The sequence below is a fragment of the Amaranthus tricolor genome, chromosome 13 (assembly GCF_026212465.1).
Source record: "Amaranthus tricolor cultivar Red isolate AtriRed21 chromosome 13, ASM2621246v1, whole genome shotgun sequence".
Lineage (NCBI taxonomy): Eukaryota > Viridiplantae > Streptophyta > Magnoliopsida > Caryophyllales > Amaranthaceae > Amaranthus > Amaranthus tricolor.
This window is the reverse complement of record NC_080059.1, coordinates 538,622-563,213: the sequence shown is the minus strand read 5'-3', so window position 1 is coordinate 563,213 and position 24,592 is coordinate 538,622. Positions and strand designations below refer to the sequence as shown.

At 34.9% G+C, this 24,592-nt stretch overlaps 3 protein-coding genes across 8 annotated transcripts; all 3 read left to right on the top strand.

The window, feature by feature from the left end:
* The first annotated feature begins 41 nt into the window (after positions 1 to 41).
* On the top strand, positions 42 to 6,044 carry LOC130797641 (G-type lectin S-receptor-like serine/threonine-protein kinase At4g03230). 3 transcript variants are annotated; one of them, XM_057660319.1, is made up of 9 exons: positions 622 to 781; positions 886 to 1,694; positions 2,342 to 2,839; positions 2,972 to 3,082; positions 3,621 to 3,757; positions 3,841 to 4,051; positions 4,146 to 4,383; positions 4,731 to 4,881; positions 4,963 to 6,040. In XM_057660319.1, exons 1-9 carry the CDS (start codon positions 768 to 770, stop codon positions 5,269 to 5,271), a joined length of 2,478 nt encoding a protein of 825 aa, XP_057516302.1. In that variant the 5' UTR covers positions 622 to 767; the 3' UTR covers positions 5,272 to 6,040. The 3 variants fall into 3 exon arrangements, with proteins under 3 accessions (XP_057516301.1, XP_057516300.1, XP_057516302.1); XM_057660318.1 differs by having other exon boundaries at positions 42 to 1,694; positions 2,459 to 2,839; positions 4,963 to 6,044; XM_057660317.1 differs by having other exon boundaries at positions 42 to 1,694; positions 4,963 to 6,042.
* A 7,998-nt stretch (positions 6,045 to 14,042) lies between these two features.
* LOC130798196 (S-locus-specific glycoprotein S13-like) lies at positions 14,043 to 16,588 on the top strand. Its single transcript, XM_057661085.1, has 4 exons — positions 14,043 to 14,161; positions 15,654 to 15,711; positions 15,891 to 15,943; positions 16,012 to 16,588. Exons 1-4 carry the CDS (start codon positions 14,043 to 14,045, stop codon positions 16,586 to 16,588), a joined length of 807 nt encoding a protein of 268 aa, XP_057517068.1.
* A 54-nt stretch (positions 16,589 to 16,642) lies between these two features.
* Positions 16,643 to 21,377, top strand: LOC130797647 (G-type lectin S-receptor-like serine/threonine-protein kinase At4g03230). 4 transcript variants are annotated; one of them, XM_057660342.1, is made up of 5 exons: positions 16,643 to 17,160; positions 19,741 to 19,862; positions 20,089 to 20,241; positions 20,357 to 20,456; positions 20,793 to 21,377. In XM_057660342.1, the coding sequence occupies exons 1-3, from the start codon at positions 16,650 to 16,652 to the stop codon at positions 20,227 to 20,229; spliced, it is 774 nt and encodes a 257-aa protein (XP_057516325.1). In that variant the 5' UTR covers positions 16,643 to 16,649; the 3' UTR covers positions 20,230 to 20,241; positions 20,357 to 20,456; positions 20,793 to 21,377. The 4 variants fall into 4 exon arrangements, with proteins under 4 accessions (XP_057516325.1, XP_057516324.1, XP_057516322.1 ...); XM_057660341.1 differs by having other exon boundaries at positions 20,340 to 20,456; XM_057660339.1 differs by lacking the exon at positions 20,793 to 21,377 and having other exon boundaries at positions 19,741 to 20,241.
* The last annotated feature ends 3,215 nt before the right edge of the window (positions 21,378 to 24,592 follow it).

The following is a 24,592-nucleotide window of genomic DNA, read 5'->3' as shown; positions in this document are numbered from 1 at the left end:
GAAGCACTTGACATATGGGTAATGGAATGTTATTGTAATAAGCTAAATAACGAGATTTTCTGAACTGGTTGATGAAAAAAATTCGGCCTTACACCATTGTCTGAGTGTACGGACACTTTGACTTTGTTTGATTGGTTAAAGAAATATAAAAAATATTGCTAAAGTATATTACGAATTTGCCTGCCCCAACAACTATAATGACTCTTGTGCACGTTGGTATGTTGCATCTGTAAGTGCATTCCATTTTCCAGGTGCAACTCTACAGAAATTTCCACTTTTTCTCTCATTAGTTTTACATTTTGTTTCATCAAATTAGATGAAAATTATCTAACAAAGTTACGTACCAAATTTGAAATCTCTTACATAGTCTTGAACTCTTTCTTAGGTTTTGTATCGCTTTAAGGATCACGCTGTAAGGATTTTCATGGAAACAACTGCACGGTTCATTCAGTGTCGATGTTATGCTGTCTTATTCTGTTTACATGTAGTTTTATTTTCTTTTCTTATAGTACATTGCAGTGCAAGTGATTGCTTGGAAGAAAAATCTGCAGTTTTGAGTTCTGTGATTGTAGATGGTACAAGAAACAACAATTTAGTCTCTCCTAATGGAGTGTTCGAGCTGGGATTTTTCTCCCCCGATAAGAAGAACAGTAAGAGAAGGTATTTGGGTATATGGTATCTTAATCATTCAAATCCCAAGGTAATTGTTTGGGTTGCTAACAGAGATAAACCCCTGCGAGGATCCAATGGCTTGCTTGTAGTCGAAAATGGTAAAGCTAAGGTATTGGATAGAAAAGGCGCTACATACTGGTCAACTGATGTTTCTTTTACTAAGACTGCAAGTTTGTGTCTTCAGGATTCTGGTAACTTAGTTTTATCTTACAGGGGGACTCGCGGAAAGCAGTTTTCTTGGCAAAGCTTTGATCACCCAACTGATACATTTCTTCCAGGGATGAAAATCGAAACATTGAATTTGACATCATGGAAAACCCAAAATGATCCAACACAGGGAAAGTATGTGTTCTTATGGAAAATTCAAGGGAGCATAAAGAACAAATTAGTTATTTTGAAAAATCAATCACAGCATTATTGGGAGAACCAGGTTTTACCTTTTGATCAAGTACCTGAAAATTTGTTCACATTATTGCTAAACACGCCTGAACAGAAAGGCTACAATAATACAAGGTTGGTGATGAAGTCCACTGGACAGATTCAATTTTGGAAATGGGAAAGTGAGCGAGGATGGATCATGAATTGGGCGGAGCCAAAGGATCAGTGTAGTTTATACAACAGATGCGGAAATTTTGGCAGTTGCAATAGTAATAATGGGCGGTTGTGTAATTGTTTGCCTGGGTTTACTGCTAGTTCACCAAAGATGAGGAATACAGGTAACTTTTCCGAGGGCTGTATCCCACGGTCTGTATCCTGCAGTAGGAATTACTCTGCAGATGTGTTTTTGAGGATGCCTATGATGAAAGTGAGCATCCCAAAGACGAATTTGACGAATATCGGAGACTGCAGGACTGCTTGTCTTCAGGATTGTTCTTGTTTAGCTTACTCTTGTGGTGTTGCTAATTGCTCTGGAACATCAAATGAGAGTTGCTTGATGTGGTACGGTACTGAATTGAATAACTTGCAGGAGGAATATTCTGATGGGCTAACTATCTTTGTCCGCAGTTCACAAACTGATATAGGTATTTTCTGTCTACACTTATTGCTCTTTCTAAAATCCAATTTTAAAGCTAATCAGCCTTTATCAGGATAGAAATTCATGATTAAAAAATCGTGTGTTGATGTGTTGATTTATATTCAAACTAGTTAAACTTTCTAGCATTGATAAGGTATATTCGCATTCTTGGTGCACATCCCCGTTCATTTTTCTGATTTTTGATAAGGTTTAGTATTTGCCTCGACAATCAAATCTGTCATTGCAAACTTGACATGTTAAGAGTTTGAGACGAGTTTGTTATAAATTCTTAGCCACAGTATTTGCAGTTAAACAAAATAGATCATAAATGTGATACAAATTCTCGAACATTGTTATTTTCACGGAAAATCTCATGTGATTTGGTCCAAAAAAGGCATAAGGCATCTTGATTTTTTTTTAAATCTCAGTGATAAGTGAAAATGTCCCTTGTTTCGATGGGCTCAATCGAACCTCTTTGTCGTGCTAACAAGGGTAAGATTGCATAAGTCTGACCCGCCAAACCCACTTATGTGGGTGCCATATTATGGCGTTAGGGGTAATGGAATGTTTGATGATTAGCGAAAATTAATTGGAACTTCATTATGTGACTTTGACAAGCAACGTAGCTGACATAAAATGCATATTTTTGTGCAGAATCAACTTCAAGAGACTGCAAGCCTTGTGGAACTTATTCCATCCCCTACCCCCTCAGCACTTCTGCTGATTGCGGGGATTTATCATACTCTAACTTTCAATGCAATATGACAACAGGGCAGCTTTACTTCGCAACCTCTGAGGCCATATTCAAAGTCACCTCAGTTAATCCTGAGGCAAAAAGATTTTCGATTCAAGTCAGGCATAGAAGTAGGTGTGACAACAGATCTGCAGCCTCATTTTTATCACCCAAGGATTCTTTTCTGTACAGTGTTAAAAATTGCATGGTTGTGAAGGAAAAGTCTTTTTCAGAAGTTCATCATTCTTTCATTGAAGTCGAAATGGACTGGAAACCACCATCAGAACCTTCTTGCAAAGATTCCTCAGAGTGTCGTGATTGGCAGCATACTACTTGCAAAACAGTACGAGGTGGTAAAAGAAGGTGCGTTTGTGGATCAGATTATCACTGGGATGGCTGGAATTTGAAATGTACCAAAAGTAAGCCTCTTACAACGTTTCATTAAATTTGATCCATGGTTCTCTAGTTAATTGTATTAGTTTTGGTTACTGCTATAAATAATTAGCTAAATGTGAATGCCACTGTAATACTAATAATAATGGTTATCACAGAAGCGACTTCTCCAATCAAGATAGTGTTTTCTTGTATAGCATTGGGAATGATTCTCTTCAGCGGCATATTCTTTATCAGTCGTTTTAGGCAAACAGGTGCTTATAAAGCTGGTAAGTGGCTTCAACCATACTCATCTTCTCGCAGCATAATTTTAGATATAGCATCATTGTGTGGTTGAAAGGAAGATAAAGCAATGAGTTATATTGAAGAAAAAAAGAGGGAGAGAGGGAGGGAGAGGGTAACCATCATTTTTTCTGTCTTACTTTCCAGTTCTTACAACAATGCCAAAGCCTTATTCTAACAATATAGAGTCAGTTACATAAACCAAAACAAAGCAACGTGAAAAACCAAATATATGAGGCGTGGATGGGATTCAAACATGTGACCAGGGTCTCCTAAATCCTGATTAAAGGTGTTTATTCGGGTCATCAGGTTGATATCGGGTTAGGTGTTTCGGGTCGGTTTGAAACCGGGTTTTGTGCCCATATTGTTTTTACATAAATCAATTTTGAAATCTGGTCAGATTGGATTCGGTTATAAGGTGGGGTAAATTTCGGGTCATCGGGTCTATTTTAAACATCTCTAATCCTGATACCATGCCAAACTCAATCCAATTCTTTATGATAAATTTCAATATTATTTCTTTAGGTTCTATTTGGTTTAAAGGCAAAGATTCTGAGGGCGTAGATGTGCCTTTATTTGACTGGGGAAGCATACTAGCTGCTACAAACAACTTTTCAGACACACATATGCTTGGAAAAGGAGGATTTGGTGCTGTGTATGAGGTAATAGACTTGATGGCTTAATGTAGTAAACTAAATCTTTTTCTTTTCAAGTTTAGTGACTGTTTAGGGACTCTGATCTGCAGGGATTGCTTCCAAATGGAAAGAAAGTTGCTGTAAAGAGACTGGCAAAAGGATCAGTGCAAGGTATTGAGGAATTTAGGACCGAGGTTGTATTGATTGCCAAACTCCAACATCGAAACCTTGTAAGGCTTTTTGGATATTGTGTTAAAGAAGATGAGAAAATTTTAGTCTATGAATATATGCCTAATGGAAGCCTTGACTCATTTTTGTTTGGTGAGTTTCAAATTTATAATCTTTAACTTGCCATGATAAAGATGTTTACTCTTACTAAGCACTTTGTAATTTATGTGTGATGCCTTACAAGTAGATGAAGCATGCTCTATGTCCTTGGATTGGAAGAAGCGTTTTGACATCATTTTGGGAATAGCTCGAGGCCTTCTTTATCTTCACCAGGATTCGAGACTTAAAATCATCCATCGTGATCTCAAACCAAGTAACATTTTACTTGATGAGGAGCTCAATCCAAAAATAGGAGACTTCGGTGTAGCAAGGATTATTGAAGGGCAAGAAACACAAGCAAACACGAAGAGAGTAGCTGGGACATAGTGAGTACCATTAATCTATACTTTAAGTTAACTTCACCCACTTCCCTCCTCTCACCCCGCTTTTTTTGTGTTGCTTTACCTATAAATATCTTTGTTCTCGATGGAGCCAAAGATTTATATTTATTTGGTGAGCTTATGTTTGCGGTGTTGCAACTTGCAAATGATGTTTACAATCAAATGGTTAATCAGAATTCAGAAACAACCTCTTTGTTATTACAAGGGTAAGGTTGAGTATCCAAAACCCAAATTCCGCCTAAAGGGGAGCCTCTCGGCATTTGAGTAATAGCATATTGTATCCATTTACCCGTAAAATCATGTCCTAATAGTCACTTATTTACTGGAAGCAGTGGTTATATGTCTCCTGAGTACGCATACGAAGGGCTTTATTCAGTGAAGTCCGATGTTTTTAGCTTTGGCGTGATAGTCTTAGAGACTGTAAGTGGCAGAGGAAACTCCAGAAACTTCAAGTTTGAGGATGGTTTAAGTCTGTTGGGACATGTAAGTGCCATGTTATTCCATATAAATACGCAGTGACAAGTACATATCTACCTTTAGACGACTGACAAAACTGGTTTTTAGGCCTGGCGATTGTGGAATGAAGAAAGACAACACGAAATAATCGATGAAACACTCAATGATTCGTGCAATCTATCTGATGTAATGAAGTGCATACATGTTGGGTTGTTATGTGTACAAGAAGAGCCTAATGATCGCCCCTCCATGTCAACCGTGCTTCTGATGTTGTGCAGCGAAAATGTCTGCCTCCCTAATCCACAACCGCCTGCTTTTGTTAGATGGAAACCAGTATCAGAAACTACTCCATCTTCTAGTTCACTGTCTACGAGCTCGTATGATCTTGTTAGAACCGTGTCTGCAGAAGGCCGGTAAATAACAGTATTCGCAGTTTCTACTTCAAGCCGAGGAAAAATCAGAGCAACATAAGAATATTTCCGCTTCATTCCTATTTTGTACTTCCTCCGGTTTTTTATGCTCCTCTTTGATTCTTAATGTCGTTAGTTAGGCATAACCGCGTTAGTATAAATTATAAAGATTAATTGAGTCAAAGTACACATAAAGGTGTATCAAACATGACTCCACTTGAGAAAGTTTTTTCATTTACATTCGGAAATACATATAATATAATATTTGTGGATGAATGGTGAATATTATGCAAATGTTGCAAGTATAAAGATCGGAGAAAGTAGATTGTAAATTTTTCTTTTAGTTTGCACTATTGTTTGTTTTGAATCCATGGAACAAAGTATAGGGTTGGATGGTAATGCGAGTGTAAGGTCAAGGTCTCAAGGAGGACTATGTAGTTTATAAATGAGAAATTTTTTTATCTTTATAATTTATTGGAAAAACTACCGTGAATAATATAATATTTTGTTAATTTTCTTATAATAATATCAACTTGATCAATCATGAATAATACCAACTTAAAGGGTATTTTTCTAGAAAATCTCTAACATGTTAAAAATCAAACTATAGGTAATTGTAAGACAAAAAAAAATTTGGTAAATTAGTTGATAAACTAAAGTTGATATTATTTTAGAAAAATACCTCCCTAAGTTGGTATTATTCATGGTTAATCAATAGTTGGTATTATTATAGGAAAATTAACAAAATGTTGTATTATCACGGTAATTTTTCCTAATTTATTTTGCAATACATCTTAGTGGTGATTTACTTATAATATAACATAAATTTTTTAATGAGATAGTCTCATGGTGAAACTACTTTTATTGGGCTGGTTCATGTACATTAACTACATTAAAGTGTACTTACAATTTTAAATTGATCAATCAGAGAAATGCATAAATTATATATGTCAATCTCATGATGAAACGGTCTCATACAAGATGAGTTAATAATATACTATTCTATAAAGTTGATTCTACCTCCACATTGCTTATGTAGTATGAAAAGCATGTTTAAATAGGAAAATTTGAAAAAAAATAAGACTTTTTTATAACTTTAGTCAAAAAACAAGCTTCGTTCAAACTTATTTCCCAAAATAAGTGTCCTTGACTCCAAAGCCAGGCTTGGTGTATACTCGTAGTTACTAACAGCAAGTATAAAGAAATTGTCAAAAATTAAGTCAAGGTTAAAGTTGTTGTTACTAACAGCGACATATGGTGTTGACTGGTCAACTTTAAATTCGCTATTTGTAACAACGACCTTTTGCTGCCCTAAATATCAGCAGTCTTCTTCCTCCTTACTCATTTCACGTAACTTCGTTTCAGCGCCCTAACTCACGAAATCTCCCTCTTCTTTCCACCATTAAAATCAACTTCAATCCTTCAATTAATCTCATTAAATTCCAAGTTTCTACTACTAATTAGTTCTGTCATCTTCCTATATTCACTTCAGGTATTAATTTTTTTGTTTTTTTTTTTTCTTTTTTTGAAAATTTAGTTTTTATATTTCTTCGTCAACTTTCACATAAATGCAGGTTCATAAACTTGCAAATTACTACTTCTTGGTGATCTACAGCTTATTAAGGTACCTTTTTATTATAAATTTTTTAGTTCTTTTTATTTTTGAAAGTTAATAGGAGGTTGAATACTCTCTAGAGGGGGGGGGTGAATAGAGAGTTTGGGCTTTTTAAATTTTCTGGCAGTTTGTCTCAAGAGTTTTAGGAGTCTGTCAAAACTGTCTTCTGAAACAGTTTTGAGCCAATTCGTAAACAATAACGTATGTGTGGAAAAATAAACTTTAAAGTATAACACACGATATGTTAACGAGGTTCGGTTCTAACTAACCTACTCCCCGCCTATGGGTTCTCTTTCAACCCGTAGGATTTCAACGCCTTTTATTAATCCGACTTTAATACAAACAAGAAGATCTCACTATCTCCTCTCACCACGTTCTTCCCCTTGAAGAACCGTATTACAAGTCCCTTTAATAAAAGCAAAATCCCAAATCTCACAATAGAGATTCACAAGTTGAACACTTTGAAAAGTATTCTTGATTTGGCGTATTAAACTTAATCTAACTCTTTTGAAACTCTTAAGCCTATTACAAATGTAAGAGTTAGATGAACTAAGAATTAAGAATTACAAATTACAAATTATAACTCTTAGAGAATTTCTAAATCAAGAGAGAAAGTTGTAAGAAGTGGTGTATCAAGATGTATCCTTAGTTCTGAAATGAAGCCTTGTATTTATAGTGTTACGCCTCAACACATCTTGCAAAACAAGAAGGCTCCTATCCGTTATTTTCTGTTGACCTGGTCATTCTGCGCCTGACTTCAAGATCTTGAGGTTATCTTCAATCTAACGTGTATTGACAGCTTAAAATAATTTCGTCATTGTGTTTGTAATTGTCCAATACTATGCTGCCACGTTAGTACTTATACAAGATATTGAATAATAAGCACAAACCAGATTTATCAACATTTAATTAATCATTTAAATTAATTCCTATTTTTTAGCATTAATTTAAATCGTCATTTTCTATTTTTAGTATAAATTCAAATATTATCTTATTAATAGAAAACTCTAGATCTTGCATAATTATCCAATATAGCCGTGTACTATGATTAGTAAAACATGTGTACCTTGTACTATATTTAATCATCAAATTAATTTTAACCACATATTTAAATTCAAGTTTAAATATAAAATATTTAAACGTTAATCAAAAACGTGTAATAAAATATTCAATCTTAATTTCAAATAATATCAAAGTTAATTTTAATGAACCTTGACCTATTAAAACATTTCAAATATAATTTCAAGGAACATTGACCTATTAAAATATTTCAAATATAATTACGAAACTAACCTGATTGTAAACGTAATTATCTTCAAGACTTTGAAACATATTTCAAGACTTATAAAATCAACTTTAAAATAAACTTAAGTTCTTTAAGCATATTCCATTGACTTCGAACTTAAATATATATCACTTATCAAATGTAGATCAAATATGATTTTAAACTTACTTAAACAATTAAATGTAATTACTTAATTTATTTGTTTAATCAATATGTGTTTTGAATTATCATCATTCAAGAGAATTAAATCTTCAATCTCCCTTTATCATTATTTAAGAGAGTTGAGGCTTCATTTTTTAAAAAGTATGTCATTTATAGTGGTCATTTACACTTAAACTCAATAAATATGTCAAATATAGTTGTTATTTACCATGATCTTCATAATAAAGTTGTTTATTCATGAATTTAATGTAGAAAATTTTTGAATTTAATATAGAGAATGTTTGAATGCAAACCCTAAATTTGTAAATTATATATATATATATATATATATATATATATATATATATATATATATATATATATATATATATATATATATATATATATATATATATATATATATTTATGCAGTCAATAATCAATGTTCCTTGTTTTTAAATGTTGTTATGAATGCTGTGAACTCTAGTTGTGAGGGTTGTTGAACAATGTACTTGCTTTCTTATGACCTTGATGATGATGTTGATTTTGTACGTATTGTTGTAGAAATAGCTTCATTTCGTGAGACTGTTGTATGTTTTTGGAATGGTTCAATTCGATCAAGTAGTAGCAATGTTAAGTATGTTGGGGGAAGACGTAAACTGTTTGCATGCAACTCAAACATAGATTTGAATGAATTTAAACATCTTATATGCTCTAAGATTGGCATTGACACTACAAGAAGTATTGTTAATGTAATTTTGAAATACAATATGAGTGGAGAATTGTTAGCTCTTTCGGTTGAGGATGAGGAGGCTATAGATGCAATGTGGGAGTATTCAAAGTCTACCTCTATTCCTTCTTTAGAGTTATATGTAGAAGAGGTACCCCTAGGGAATCAAGATGTCAATGTTCTAGAAACAAATGCAGTCCTGTGCTCCTTCTCCTATGCCTTTCTCTACCCAAGAAACGCAAAATCCCATTATGCCATCTTCCTCTTCTTCTTCTAATGAACCAAATCAACTTGAACTTCAACTCTCAAATGATGATACGATTAACTTAGAAGATACAAATGAGCCTTGAGATGATGTTAATAGTGAGAGTTATGAATTCGTTGAAGCTCCTTCTGAGGACGATGTGGGTGTTGATGAGGAAGCTCTAGTTAATGACATGACCTTAGGCAACATTCCAACAATCGTTGCTCCTACACCTTATACACTAGTTCCCCCTTTAGATGAACACGTTGAGGACAACTTTTGGAGGTCTTGGGCATGTGATACAACCTACACCGATGAAGGAGAGTTTCAAAAGGGTATGATGTTTGATAACAAGGATGCCTTGTTGGACGCTGTTACATTGTATCATATTCGTAGGAACGTTGAGTATCGAACTGAGACTTCAAATCAAACCGTGCTTACCTTGAAGTGGAAGAGGGGGTGTGCTTAGAGGCTAGCGGCTAGGAAGAGCTCTTATTCATCTACATGGGAAATTGTTAAATATAAAGAGAAGCATGGGGGTTGTGTATTAAGTACTGAAAATGTGTCAGCTGGACACATTCATTTGACATCTTCCGTTATTAACAATGTTATTAGAAATTGTGTTGCTGAAGACCCATCAATTAAGGTCTCTGTGGTGCGAAAAATGGTGAAAGACCAATTTGGTGTCGAAGTGACCTATAAGTGGGCATGGTGTGCTAAACAGCAAGCCCTTCTCTCCATCTACGGGACATGGGAAGACTCTTATCCTCTTCTTCCACACTTCTTGAAAGCAATGCAAGTTTCTAACCCCGGGACTGTAGTTGAGTGGTTCTTTAAGGAAGATAATGATGTTGGTATGTAAGTCCGTCCTAGTATTAGAACTTTTCAGCGTGTGTTCTGGGCTTTTAAATCTAGTATTGAGGCTTTCAAGTATTGCAAACCCCTTATTGCCATTGACGGAACACACTTGCATGGTAAGTATCGACATACATTATTGATTGCGATTGCTCAAGATGGGAATAAGGGAATCTTCCCGCTTGCCTTTGCTTTGGTAGAGAAAGAATGCATAGCTGCGTGGTCTTGGTTTATGGCGTGTATTCGTAAGCATGTGATGCATAGTCTAGGTTTGTGTTATTTCTGATAGACATGCGGGCATTCTAGCAACCATGGAGGAGCCAGAATGGCAACCTCCAAATGCCCATCATAGGTTTTGCTTGCGGAATTTGTTAAGTAACTTCAACCATCAAATGGGTAATGTGAAGCTGAAGAAGATGTATGGTAGGACTGCAGAGCAAAGACAACCACATAAGGTCGTCGAGGGATTGAAGGCTATTGGTTTTGCCAAACGAGAAGCTCTTTTTTAGATTGATCAAGTTGGTGATATGTGTAAATGGGCAATGTGTCATGATGGAGATTATAGGTATGGTGTTACTAATACCAACTTAGCCAAAGTATTCAATAACGTGATGAAGGGTGTACGTTTCTTTCCTATAACTACACTTGTGGAGTTCACCTTCTACCGTGTTAATGATTATTTTGTTAAAAGACGCGAGAATGCAAATGCATGGCTAATTGGGGGAAGTAAGTACACTTCACACGCCACAAGAATTATCATCCGTAACACTGAGAAGGCAAACTTCCATGAGATTGTCGCATTTGACTGCAGACGAGGTCTTTTTCAAGTTAAGAATGGACGTGGTAATACAGGATCCGCCAAGGGTGGTAAAATACAAAGTGTGGATTTGAGAGAGAGGAAATGTACTTGTAACAAACCCTCCATATATCACTTACCTTGTTCTCATGTTCTTGTCGTTTGTATTAAAAGACACTTACCGTATGAACGTCTTATGGACTCCTGCTACACTACCCAGAGCTATGTTAATACATATGAATCCATATTCATGCCGTTCATGGATAAGAGGTCATGGCCTCAATACACCAGTGTTGAGGTGATACACGATCCAGATCACATTCGTGGACTAGGTGAAGTTACTATCACTTTACTTGACGTAGCTATGCTTACACGGCTTCCCATCGAGGGACATGCCGACGTTCATCTTGAGGAGGTAGGCTTAACGTACCCCGACTATAGTGTTGGGTCCTCACAGGGTGCTGGATCATCCCGGTATCAATCACCTCCCCTACCCGAGCGTCATGCGACCGCCTCTTACTATCGTAGGAGGCGTCATAAACCGTCACAGTTAGAGAGGGTACAGGAGGAGGATTAGCATTAGTATATTGTTTGTATATATTAAACATTAGTAACGTTTCGTATAAATTAAATATTTGTAACATGTGGACTGTTGTGTATATTTTGTAGTAATATGTAGATGTGTATATGTTTATCGTATTATCATATGTTTATTATGAATGAAATGATGTTAATTACTCAGAGTTTTTGGCGATGAATTATTTCGCCAAGAATTAAGTATGAATTTAATCAAAATCAAACAGACAATCATATTCAAATAGGGAAAATGCTCCCGAAGATTTAATACAATTTCATTCATGTTCAACGAATCCATATCAAATTACATAGTTCATTCGTTAAGTTAAACCACCACCGCTAACTAAGATTGCTTCTTAAACTTTCTCATAATTCTTTCAGTCTCTTCTTTCCTATGTGTCATATCATCTATTTGTCTCTTGAGATTAAATACCTCATCTTTAAACTCTTGTTTTTCTTTTTCAAGCCGTATTATTAAGACTCTCTGCCATTTGGTACTCTTCGAAGCAATCCATCTAAAGTATGTGCAACCTAATCCTTCAACCAAGTAGAAAGGACAAGCAACAAAATCACGGCCAGGATCGATGTCGCTTCAATCTGTATTAATCTCAACTTCATAACCACAATCACAAAGCACTTCAATAGAATGCTCCTGTGACATCTACGGAACACATATGATATAGTAACATAAGTAAACACTCAAAAATAATATTAACATTTATAAATTGAGAATAATACTAACATAATACTTTATGTCACCTTCAAGATCGATTAACTAGAACAAGAATGGTGGAGTTTGGATACAATGAAGTAGGGAAATGATGGAGTTATTTATAGAACATAATAACAATGGCTATTTTCAACTTCATAACGGCTATTTTTCAATTTTACAACGGTTAGTTTAAATCATACAAGAAAGTCAATAAAAGTCAAACATTTGTTCGCTGTTAGTAACAGCGAACAGAAGCAAACCTGGTCAAACCAGGTCAAGCCTTTGTTCGCTGTTACGAACAGCGAACAAATGTTTGACCTGGTTTGACCAGGTGTTCTCTGTTAGTAACAGCGACTGTACACTTGACTAAATTTTTGACCATTTTCATTAACTCGCTGTAAGTAACAACAAGTATACACCAAGCCTAGCTTTGGAGCCAAGGACGCTTATTTTGGGAAATAAGTTTGAACGAAGCTTGTTTTTTTTTACTAAAGTTATTAAAAAGACTTATATTTTTCAAATTTTCTTTAAATAGTGTGTGTTCTCTTATTATATTTAAAAATATATTTTTTGCATATTGCTTGTAAAAGATGTTAGTATCATTTATCAATGTTTGAATTGTCAACACAATCAGTTTCGATTTTTGAATGGTAACTAATAATGTATTTTTGCGCTATGATATTGTAATATTCGAGAAATTATAATAAATAAAATAAAATAAAATAAAATAAAAACAGAAATAAAATTTAGAATAAACAAAATAATAAATTTGTTAAGAAAATTATACGTTTAAAACTAAAAAAAGAAAGAAAAAAATTAAGTTTAAATAAACTAAATAAATAAAATGAAATAAGATAAAAAAATAAAAATTAAAAAATTAAAAAAAACCCAAAAATTTAGGAGTAGTTTTAATATATATAATTGAATATCAAATAAATTAATTGGTTTATGTGATATTATATTGTTTTCATAAATTGATTTTTTTTAACTCAATTGTATATTATTTTCTAAAATTATATTCAATTCGATTATATTTTATTTTCTTAAATCATTTTCAAACTAAACTGTTTTACGGGATGGAGTTGAAATTACTCAATTTCCTGATTTTGGGAGTTTTTCTCTTGTCTCTCTTGCATTCTTATTTTTGCAGGTTATTGATCGCGTGAGAATCGTAGAGTGAGGTTCAACTAAAAAATTAGTTTTGATTAGTAGTCATTTCTTAGTTAAAATTTCACTTCCAGTTGTAAAAATTATTTAGTTGTTAAATTGTATAATTTAATATTTTATAATTGTTTAACCTTATATTTATTCCTTATCAGAAACAGATGTAACGATAACGCTCCTATGATTATCTTTGGTTTATAATTTTTCTTTAAAAATTCTTTCTAAAATTAGACCTAATTATATAATATTACAGATATAAATGTAACATTTTTGAATATTACACTAATAATGTATTTTTACACTACCATATAAATTGTTACATTTTAGAGTATTGCACTATGATAAATGTTACGTTTTAGAGTATCATGCATTGACCTACTAGTTAAAGTTTGAGATTGATTCTCAGCACTTGATTTCTAATTAGTCTAACTTCTCCTAACCTTACCTAATCAAAAAAAATAAAATTACATTTTGATTTTTCACATGATCAATGTTTAATGAATACCCTTTTTATCCTTGAAGACTGAAATTTGGGTAGTTCCGATGAGAAGGAAGCTCTCAAGATCAGTTCCTACTTCCCATAATCCCATACAATGGAACTATCATCTATTTGCTCCATTTGTTTTGGGTGTTGTATAATCAACTGATGAAGATATGTATATGGGTAATACACTAACTGAATTGGGTGATAATGGGCACCATCTGTTTGATGAAATGTCTGAAATAAGTTTTGATTTTGGATATGTTAACTACTATTGCCTCTGGGTTGGGTTGTACAGGTACTTGTAAAGGCTGCTTGGTACCATTAAAAGGGTCTTGTTTTCATTTTACTAAAGAGGTGAGTGTTTGTTCTGCACTTCTGCATTTTACTAGTATTTTGGATTCCCCCATGTACCTCTTGCATTAGTGATAACAGACAGTAAGTAGACAAGGAAATTTGTATCCTACATTGGTACTATAATCATTATGAATTTTAATTAAAACACCCACCTAGTGCAACATAATTGGCAAGTTAATTTATTTTTGAATTCGCAATTGCTCAAATGGCCCAAAATAGCCAAAACCGATCATAATTTTTTTTGTTTGAAACTTGTTAGAAATTAGTGAATAATGTGACATGTAGCCACCACCATTTAGGACCACTATATAACTTGTCTTCCAATTGTTCATATGAAAAGCAAAGTCAAGTCTTATACTTTTCTCTGTGAGTGCTATGAAATCATAGTATTGTATGAGAATAATATGGTGCTGCTTGTAACACCCTATTGCCAAACTTAAGTAGCTGCCAATTCTAAAATTCATCCAAACATCTCCCTTTGTGAAAAAGTTGGCTCTGTTGATTGGAAAATTGGGTTTTTCTTTGATGGCATTATTGCTTTGAAAAAAAATTCTGATAGGCACATTTCTTAGAAGTTGACTTTTCTTATATCTGAATTCTATTTTTGTTTCCTAAGTTCTACTAATTCATGGCTTGTTTAAGTTTACACATTGAAGAGAATCTATTCTTGTCAATTTGGAGCATGTACCATTTTTCCAATGAGGAACTTGGGTTTTATTCTCGTTGCCCCCTCCCTTAACCCTCTTGTCCTCTTAGCCTACCCTGTAGCCCATGCCTTTTATCCGCCACTAAAAAAGTTACACATAGAAGAGTTTCTGTTAGTAGTAGTCAGATTTGACAATAAATGTCTACGTATTTGCAAATTTGCATTTTGCAAGTGTTTCTCTAATCCAATTCTAGCTTTTGTATGATTTTTAGTATAATAAAACGCTTGAGTCAGCTGGTAACAACAAAAGTTCATCTTCTGACCTACTTTCACTTATTGTTTTTCTACTTGTTGTTTCTTTTTTCCAATGTGGCAAGCAACTAACTTCTATCCCAATCAATTGCACGGAAAAAACCTTTCACATGGGAGAGGAAAATGCAATGCCAATTCTCAGTGGGGCCAAAGATTTTTAATTTTTTGATTTTTTATTGTTTTAGACTATACTAAAATGGCTCATTAAATCATGTGCAAATCTTATTCATGTGATGTGCAAAAGAACCTTGTTATCACTAACAAGGTTTTACTCAACCTAGTTGGAAGCTACTTAATGATATTGGTGTGATAGAATGTTGTTGATGTGAGAGGAAAATGTACCTTCTTGACTGGTTACATAGATGTGGGTCTTATTTTTGCATTGTGTTTTAACTCTTTTCTGTATTGAATGGACTACCATTAATTATACAACAATGTCACATTTATGACTTTTATCATCTTGGCTTTTTTCAAGAAAATCAATATCAAAATGTATGCTAAAAGAGTCTAGTAATATCTCAGATTATGATATGGTCTGTCAATGGTTCTTTGTAGCCTCACAGATTTGAGCTTGATTTTATGTTAACCAAAGAAGAGGGATTTTTTTGTGGTATGCCTGGCTTTTTCATAAACTATAGTGAAGCCATATGTTGTCACAGCTATCCAGTTTAATGTCCGCTTTCATTCTTAGTGAAGCGCTGTGATGCATCAGGCTCACACAGTCGCGCATTCTTTCATGATGGCGATTATCAGTAGCTCCAAATGGTGCTTATTTTATCCTACTTTCCTCTTTTTACATTTTCTCTTATATCCATGCCTGTCCTACATTGCAGTGCTAATGACTGCTTGGAAGAAGGTTCAAAGCTACAGTTTGGAACGAGCAACAGTAGTCTTGTGTCTCCTAATAGAGTATTTGAGCTCAGATTCTTCATTCCTGAAGGGAACAGCAAAAATTGCTGGTATTTAGCCATATGGTACTTTGATCAGTACGATTCCAAGATAATCGTGTGGGTTGCTAATAGAAATAAGCCGCTGCTGGAATCTTATGGCACCCTTGTCATAAAAGATGGCGAGGTCAAGGTGTTGCATACAAAAGGTATGAGTTATTGGTCAGCTGATGTAGCTAAAGTTCAAAACGCAAGTTTGTGTCTGCAAAACCGTGGTAACTTAGTTTTATATAATAGGGGGCGAGGAGAAGCTGGAAAACAGTTATGGTGGCAGAGCTTTAATTTCCCAACTGACACAATTCTTCCTGGAATGACCATGGTTGACGAAAATTCTATTTTTACATCATGGAAAAATCGTAATGATCCAACACCGGGAAGCTATGTTTTTAAGTGGCAAGGGAATAAATTGGTTGTATTGAAAGGAATTACAAAATTATTGGGAGAGCTGGGTTTCACCTTTTGATGAACAACCACAAATACTGTCTGTTTTGACTAGCAATTTGAATCAGTCAGAAAATACTACTATGAGGTTGGTGATGAATTTTACTGGACAGCTTCAATTTTGGAAACGGGAGAGTGAAAGAGGCTGGTCGTTGAATTGGTCGGAGCCAAATGACAGGTGTAGTTCCTACAGTATATGCGGAAAGTTTGGCAGTTGCAATAGAAATGATGGGACCTTGTGCAAGTGCTTACCTGGATTTGCTCCTAGTAATCCAGGAAGATGGAAGTCAGGAAACTTTTCAGAGGGATGTTTGCCGATGACAGAACCCTGTCGGAGGAATTACACCGAAGATGTATTTTTGAGGATGCCCATGGTGAAAGTGAGCTCTGGATTTCGTAATGAAACCGGTGTGAAAAATTGTACAGATGCATGTCTGATGGACTGCAATTGTGTAGCTTACTCTTGTGGTGCTGCTGATTGCTTATGTAGCTACAATGAGGCTTGCTTGAGGTGGTTTAATGAACTTTCCGACTTTAAGGAGGATTATCCTGCTGGGTTTACTATCTTCCTTCGCAGTACACATTCTGATATAGGTATCATCCTTGCAACTTGAGTTACTTTAACATGTAATTTAGTCTGAGGTCCTTATAATTCATGACTAGCAACGACAAATGTTCATAACTTGAAATTGTTGAATTCCCCATATGAGTGTCCATGATATTGAATTATGAAAGGAGAGGCAAAACCTCACTCAAGGATCAAGTATGAAGTTTAAGTTGGATGTTTACGGTGTCAAAGTTTAGGAACCAAATAATGCAATATAATGATGAATGGAAAAAATAAGTAAATAATCAAGATAAAGATTTAAGGTGGTTCACCAATCTTGGGCTATATCCACCATCTAGCTTAGGATTATATTAATGTGTTTAAAGGAGAGAATACAAAACTTTAAGGAATTACAATGGTGGTTAGTGTAAGGAAGAGAGGAGCAAAAATAGGGAGTGTTTACATAAGCAAGAAGGGGGAGCCTTGGATGAGACTTTGGTGCAAGAATTACCAAGTGTATAGGGGTGTATTTATAAGGGAAGTAGTATGAAAAGGGGCATCAACTAATGTACACAATACAGCAGCCAAACAGAAACAAACAAGAGACGCAGAGGCTGCCACCTGCAGCTTGCTCGACTGGGGCTGGTCGAGCACAGGTTGAGTGTATGGGCAGCAGGTTCTGTGTTGCTTCTTTCCTCTTTCATGCTCCCATACTTCTTACACTTGCACTTAGGGCTGAATACTTGCTCTCCTAGCCTTCACATGTCAAAGATACACTATCAATATTACCATGTACTATTGATTCCTATGCAAACCAAATCACAAACATGTGATGGGTCCTTCTCTAACCTTCACTAATACACATAATTAATTTTCTTAATCATATTCTTGATTACTTGGTGAATATAATCATCATCATCATCCTACCCAGTGTATCCCGCTCATAGAAAAACTATGGACAGGATCTGGGGAGGGAAGGACGGTGGCAACTCATACCCATAAAGGAGAGCGCGACCAAAGGAGTCCCCTGGCTCGAGAAAGATAATAAGACGTAGCTACACGGAAAAGATAAATGGAATGCATGTAAATAAAATAAATAGGTAGAACCAACTACAGAAGAAAACAAAAAGAAAACAAAACTAATAATAAAAGAAACGAGAGAAGCAAGATGGCAAGAACACCCAAAGGTAACCTAAGAGGACATCGGTAGTCTAAAACATGGATATGGTGCCTCCAACTAACCCTATTCCTAGTGAGGCCCTCAGAGAGGTTTAACTCATGTAAGTCAACTTTTATTTGCTCATTTTAAGTTCTCCTAGGTCTTCCTCGACTCCTTTTACCCTCTACTATAATGCTTTTTACCCTCCTCACCGAGGCGGCGAAAGTCTTTCTCTGCACATGTCCAAACCACCTCAATCTATTTTCGCGCATTTTTCCAGAAATAGGGGCTACCCCTAAACTCTTGGTTCCTAATTCGATCCATCAATGTGTGCCCACACATCCACCTCAGCATACGCATTTCTGTAACTTCCATCTTATGTTCAAAAATCTTCTTTACTTGGTGAACATAAGTCACCTATAATCACAACAAATTATGAAATGAAAGCGTTTAAGAGTGTTTGTTGAAAAACAAGATGAAAAACAAACAAAGCACAAGCCAACGAAGGCAAAAACAACACATACAACAAATTTACGAGGTATTTTAAATGCCTTTTCCTCAAATAATGTCTAATATCATTAATGATTTAACAATACATCAAAGAACTAAATCCTAACACACTTGAGAACAACCTCTCAAGATAAAGACTCCATCTTTAATGGAAATCACCCTCAAATCTAATATAAAAAAGAACGACTCTCTTGGTACTAACCCTAATTACTCTCTATGTATTAGCCTCCCTCTTACATTCCCAATACTGATTTGATCCCTTATATAGGCCTCCAAATCAGTGTAATAACACTTGGACTAGTGACTACTTGTTCCCCAAGAAAAATCCCACGGAACGAAACACGTGTTTAGCCTATACGCAGGCCACTTGGACGAGCATCCTATCCGCTCGAACTTGCGCCGGCTGCAGACCACTCACTGTTTGCTTTGCCACTTGTGCCTCATTCAAGGAACCCTTCTTCATCTACCTTGCCTCGTTCAAGGTATGAACCAAGCCCTTCTTTGAGCACCTTCTTGCCTTGTCCAAGGCACTCCAAATCCTCTCCCTTGATCACTTCATGTAGTAATCCAAACCTCAACTCCTCATGACCCATTGCACACCCAACATCATTCTTTGATGTGCAATCCATGGAGTAGGCAATGAGATGACCAAAGTCATCTCCAACACTAGGAGAATTAGCACTTGCTTCAACACGTTTAGCTTGAAACCATATTTCTTTTTTATGAGTATAGTAAAATAGATCACTAAACCATTTGCGCTTCTTTTGTTGTGAAATTATAGATGATGTTTGCAATCAAGGAGCAATCGGAAATATCCTTATTTTTATTACAAAAGGAAGGTTGCTTGCATCTAACCCCTAAACCCTGTGTGGGCTGGAGTTGTTTTATGACATCAAAGTAATGGAATTTTTTGTCTTAACACATGAGATTTGGTTGCTGACATGAAACTCATATGCAGATTTGACATCAAGAGGCTGCCATCCTTGTGGAACAAATAGCATTCCTTATCCTCTTAGCACTTCTTCTGATTGCGGGGATCCATCATACTTCAATTTTCGCTGCAACAAAAAAACAGGACAGGTTAGTTTTTCAATCTCCAAAGGCACCTTCAATGTCAGTTCAATTGATCCCGAAGCAAAGAGATTTTCCGTCCAAGTCGGACATGGCAATTGGTGTGATACTGGTTATTTAGACTCCGTGGGTTTATCACTTGAGAATTCCTCAATGTTCAGTATTAAAAACTGCAGTGTTGTAATCAGATATTCTTTCTTAGATGTTGAACAATCTGTTAATAATGTTGAGATAGGCTGGAAACCACCACCAGAACTTGCTTGCAATACATCTTCAGATTGTCAGGGTTGACCCCATACTACTTGTAAAGGGCCAAGAAACAGTACGAAAAGGTGCATGTGTCACTCAAAATTTCATTGGGATGGATGGAATCTGAAATGTACCAAGGGTAAGCTCTTAATGGCGCCTCTTACATTTCAAGCCCATAGTTTTCTTTTCTGAGCATTATCATTATGTTGACAATGTTCACTTTTTTATCCACAAAAGTGACTTCTTCTCTCAAGGTTGTAATTGCTTGTGTGGCGGGTGCATCATCAGTCATAGTTTTGTGTGTGATATTCTTTCTATATCATCTCCGGAAAAGAAGACTGGCTGAACTCCAAGGTAACCAAGTAGAATGTGCATGGAGCTAAATATTTATAGTTTTTAGGTTACAGATCATACTAATATAGTAAAATGACTTTTTAGAGCATGTGCATTTCTTACATATGTTAAGATGCATATGATGTTTGCATTTAAGGGTCATTTAAAAATAAGCTCATTGTTTTTACAAGGGTGTTGCATACATCCGACCCAAAATTATGCCTAGTTGGAAGCATGATAATGTCACTGGGATTTTAGAATATTGTTGCTGTAAGCTACCTGTTACTGCATAACTGTAAACAAACTATTGTAGGATTCTGTTTACACTTAGTGATGCTAATGTCAGTGATGTTACAGACTCTGTTGAGCTCAAGGGAGATGAAACTGAAGGCATAGATGTGCCCTTTTTCAGATGGGAAAGCATACTAGCTGCTACAAAGAACTTTGCTGACGATAATAAGCTTGGAACAGGGGGTTTTGGTTCTGTATACAGGGTAATATTTTTATAATCTAGCAAATATTACGATATTCCCAAATTTGATGACTTATAAATAATTTATACGGAAAATGTCCATTATTTCGATGGGGCCAAAGATTTATGGTTCTTTGGTTTCGGATTATAGTGGATTAAAGTTGCGCATGACATTTGGTACCAAGGGTCAATCTAAAACAACTTTTTTTTATCATTAACAATAAGGTTGTGTAGATCCCACCCTTCCAAACTCCACTCTAGGTGGGAGCCACTCAGTGGCATTGGGGTAATGGAATGTATGATTTATACGAAACACTGAATATAGGGAACGCTTCCAGTTGGGCCCGAAAATGCTGTGAAGAGGCTTTCAAGTGTATCGGTGCAAGGTGTTGAAGAATTTAGGACCGAGGTTAAACTGATTGCTAAACTCCAGCATCGGAATCTTGTAAAATTGCAGACTTTGGCATTGCAAAGATTGTTGGAGGGAAGGAAACAGAGGCAAGCACATGCAGAATAGTTGGAACACAGTAAGTAGGACAGACCTTTACGGCCTGTTTTGTTTTTGGAACTAAATGTTAGTAATAGGAATGATTTGTTGCGTAAATTTTCATGAAATGTAACATGTCATTTTCATGGTGATTAAACTTTGATCAAATTTCCATTACCACCTATAACAACTCTCAAGTACTATGTTTGGATAACATTTTTAGAAGGAAAAGAAGGGGGAGGGAAGGGAAGGGGAAGAGGGGAAAGATTGGTATGTTTTCCTTTCAAATATTCCCAATATTGAAAGGATTTGTTTTGTTAAAATTGTGAAGGAATTCATCTTCTATTTTCCTTCCTTCTATCTTCCCTTCCTTCCCCTATTGGTATACAAATGAGGGAAATGCAATCTCTCTATTTCCCATCCCATTCATTTTCCCTCCATTTCCTTCTATCTTATCATATTATAAATGGTAATGTGTTAGAATGGACTTTTGAAGAAAATGAGATAATTGAAGGAGAACAAGCATGACTGTGAATTTTTCAAGAGCTTTTGTTACCAAAAAATTACACTAACTTTTTATTACCATTTTTACCCTTTAATACCAATAACCAAACTGGCCACTAGTAATAAGTACCATCTACGACTAATGTGCTAATTCTCTCTCGTTTCTTTGATTCAGCGGTTATATGTCTCCTGAGTATGCGTAACGGGATCTTTTCAGTCAAATCTGATGTTTTCAGCTTTGGTGTAGTCATATTGGAGACTACAAGTGGTAAAAGAAATTCCCGGATCTTTATGCTAGAGCACGGTTGTAGCCTGCTAGGACATGTAGGTATCATTAAACTTCAGTGACCGATACAATGGTTGTTACACATCATCACATACTGGTTTTATACTATGTAGGCCTGGAAATTGTGGAATGAAGATCGAGGTTTGGAATTGGTGGATGAAAAACTCGAGGAATCGTGCATTCCGTCAGAGATTTTGAAGTGCATTCATATTGGATTGCTGTGCGTACAGGAGGACCCAAGTGATCAGTCCCTCAATATCGACCATAGTTCACATGTTGAGCAGTGAAAACGTCGTTCTTCCACTAGCTAAGCAACCGGCTTTCATGAATAGGAAGGCATTATCAGAAACTGCGTCTTCCAGTGCAATGGATTCTAGTGTGCAGGAGATGATGACAGAATCCACACTGTATGTTTTCAGAAACTGCGTCCCTCAAGATATAATATACATCCATATTTCCTCTACCTTTTGAGAATGATAATATCATATTATTTTCTACACTGTATTATATTTCTAAATTTAGTCTTAGGATATGTTTGATAAATGAATTTTTTTAGTTTGTTTTTAGTTTTTGACTTTTACTTTGAAATTGTTTATTTTAAATTAAAATCAAAAATTGCATTGATTATTTTAAGGGTTTATACTCTTCATTCATTTTTCCAAAAAATAAAAGCCAACCAATAATTAATTTTCATTGTCTTTCAAAACAAAATAATTAATTTTCATTAAACATTTTCTTAATGGTTGACTTATTTTATTCAGAGTATGCTATAAAATTCCTATAAGAAAAAAAAAAGAATTCATATTTTCTGCAGTCATTAATATTCAAGCCTAATGAGATATATAACTCTAAACCACTAAACCCATAATAATAATAATAATAATAATAACATTAAACTGCGTATTGCCTATTAGTTGAGTTAATTAGAGAACTAACCTCTCGTTTAGTAGTCAGTCTTAAATGTCGAATGATAATGAAAAATAAGTATAGTTATAGTGGAAAAGTCTCTTTGTTCTACTTAATTTGTCTCATTTTTTTCACAAAATTCATTGTAATACATTTTCATTTGGAGAGTTGGTATTACGTAGTAATGAATTATTGTGAATAAAAAACATTTTTATAATCAACTCTTTATTACGATGAATAACATCATACATTTCACAAAAAATTAATTAAAAAATAACTTTTAATACCATTATTTAATGTCATCAATCAAACAAACCCTAAGGAAAATAATCATATCAATATCATATTATCATATCAATATCATATTATCATTATCAGTAATAATTTACATCATTGTTGAAACTAAGGGCAAAAACGTCTTTTAAGCAAAGAGGGAAAGAAACTCCAAAAAAGAAAAAAATAAAAAAACATTTGCCGCTAAACTGTCAAAAACCCTGGTGAATTCGTCGGCGCAACCGAGTCTCGACGGAGATTCCGAGTCAATGCGAAGAAACTGAATTACACTGAGTTCGAGACGAATAAGTTCGTTAATTTTCACAAGTTACTACCCCGATTTTACTTTTTAATTTCTGAAATTTATTGTGTAAAATAGAAATCAGTAGTAATATTGATAAAATTTGAAGCAGAAGATGAAGCTATCTACATGAATATTCAACTGCTAAATGTTTCTTTTTCTTTGGTTTTTATTTGAGTTGTTATTAATATGGAAGTTAATATTGTTAATTTCTGGAAAATTTATTTCGCTTTTGAGATTTAATTTGATTTAAATGTTCATGGAAGAAATTGAATTTGCTGGTTTTACTGTCATAATGATAACGTAGGAAATTTTGTATTCGCTTGGTAAATTTGAATATAGGTTGATTGGCAATTTTGTATGGGATAAAAGTAGTTGAAGACATTATATTGCTGTCTTAGATCATCGACTTTGTTGCGTGCCCGTATTCATGTAGTGTTGCCTTTATGATTAATTTTGTATTTATTTGGTCTATGGTATTAGTCTTATTACTTGTTATGCTTTGTTTTGTCTTGCTATTTGTGTTTATTTGCTGGTTTTCTCGAGTTGAGGGTCTCATTGGCCACAATCTCCTTTTAAAGGGTATGGTATGCCATCTTCTACTCCTCTTCAGATCTTTATCTTAACTTTTCCATGAACAGGATCACTGGATTTGATGATGATGAAGAAGAAGCAATGATTACTGGGCGTCAAGCATAGTACAAAAACGAGGCCTCATCGTATATATTGAGTTGTAAAGATTTTTACATTCTATTCGTCTTTCACTAAACCAAAAACAGTACTGTTTGGACTTTGGAGTTTCATAAAGTATCTGTAGTCTAGATTATTAGGATTCTTGAATATTTACTATTTTAGAACTTCATATTTGAATCATAATGCAGCAAAATTGTGGTTTTAGTCTCAATTGCAGTAGTGGTCGAGGCGGTAC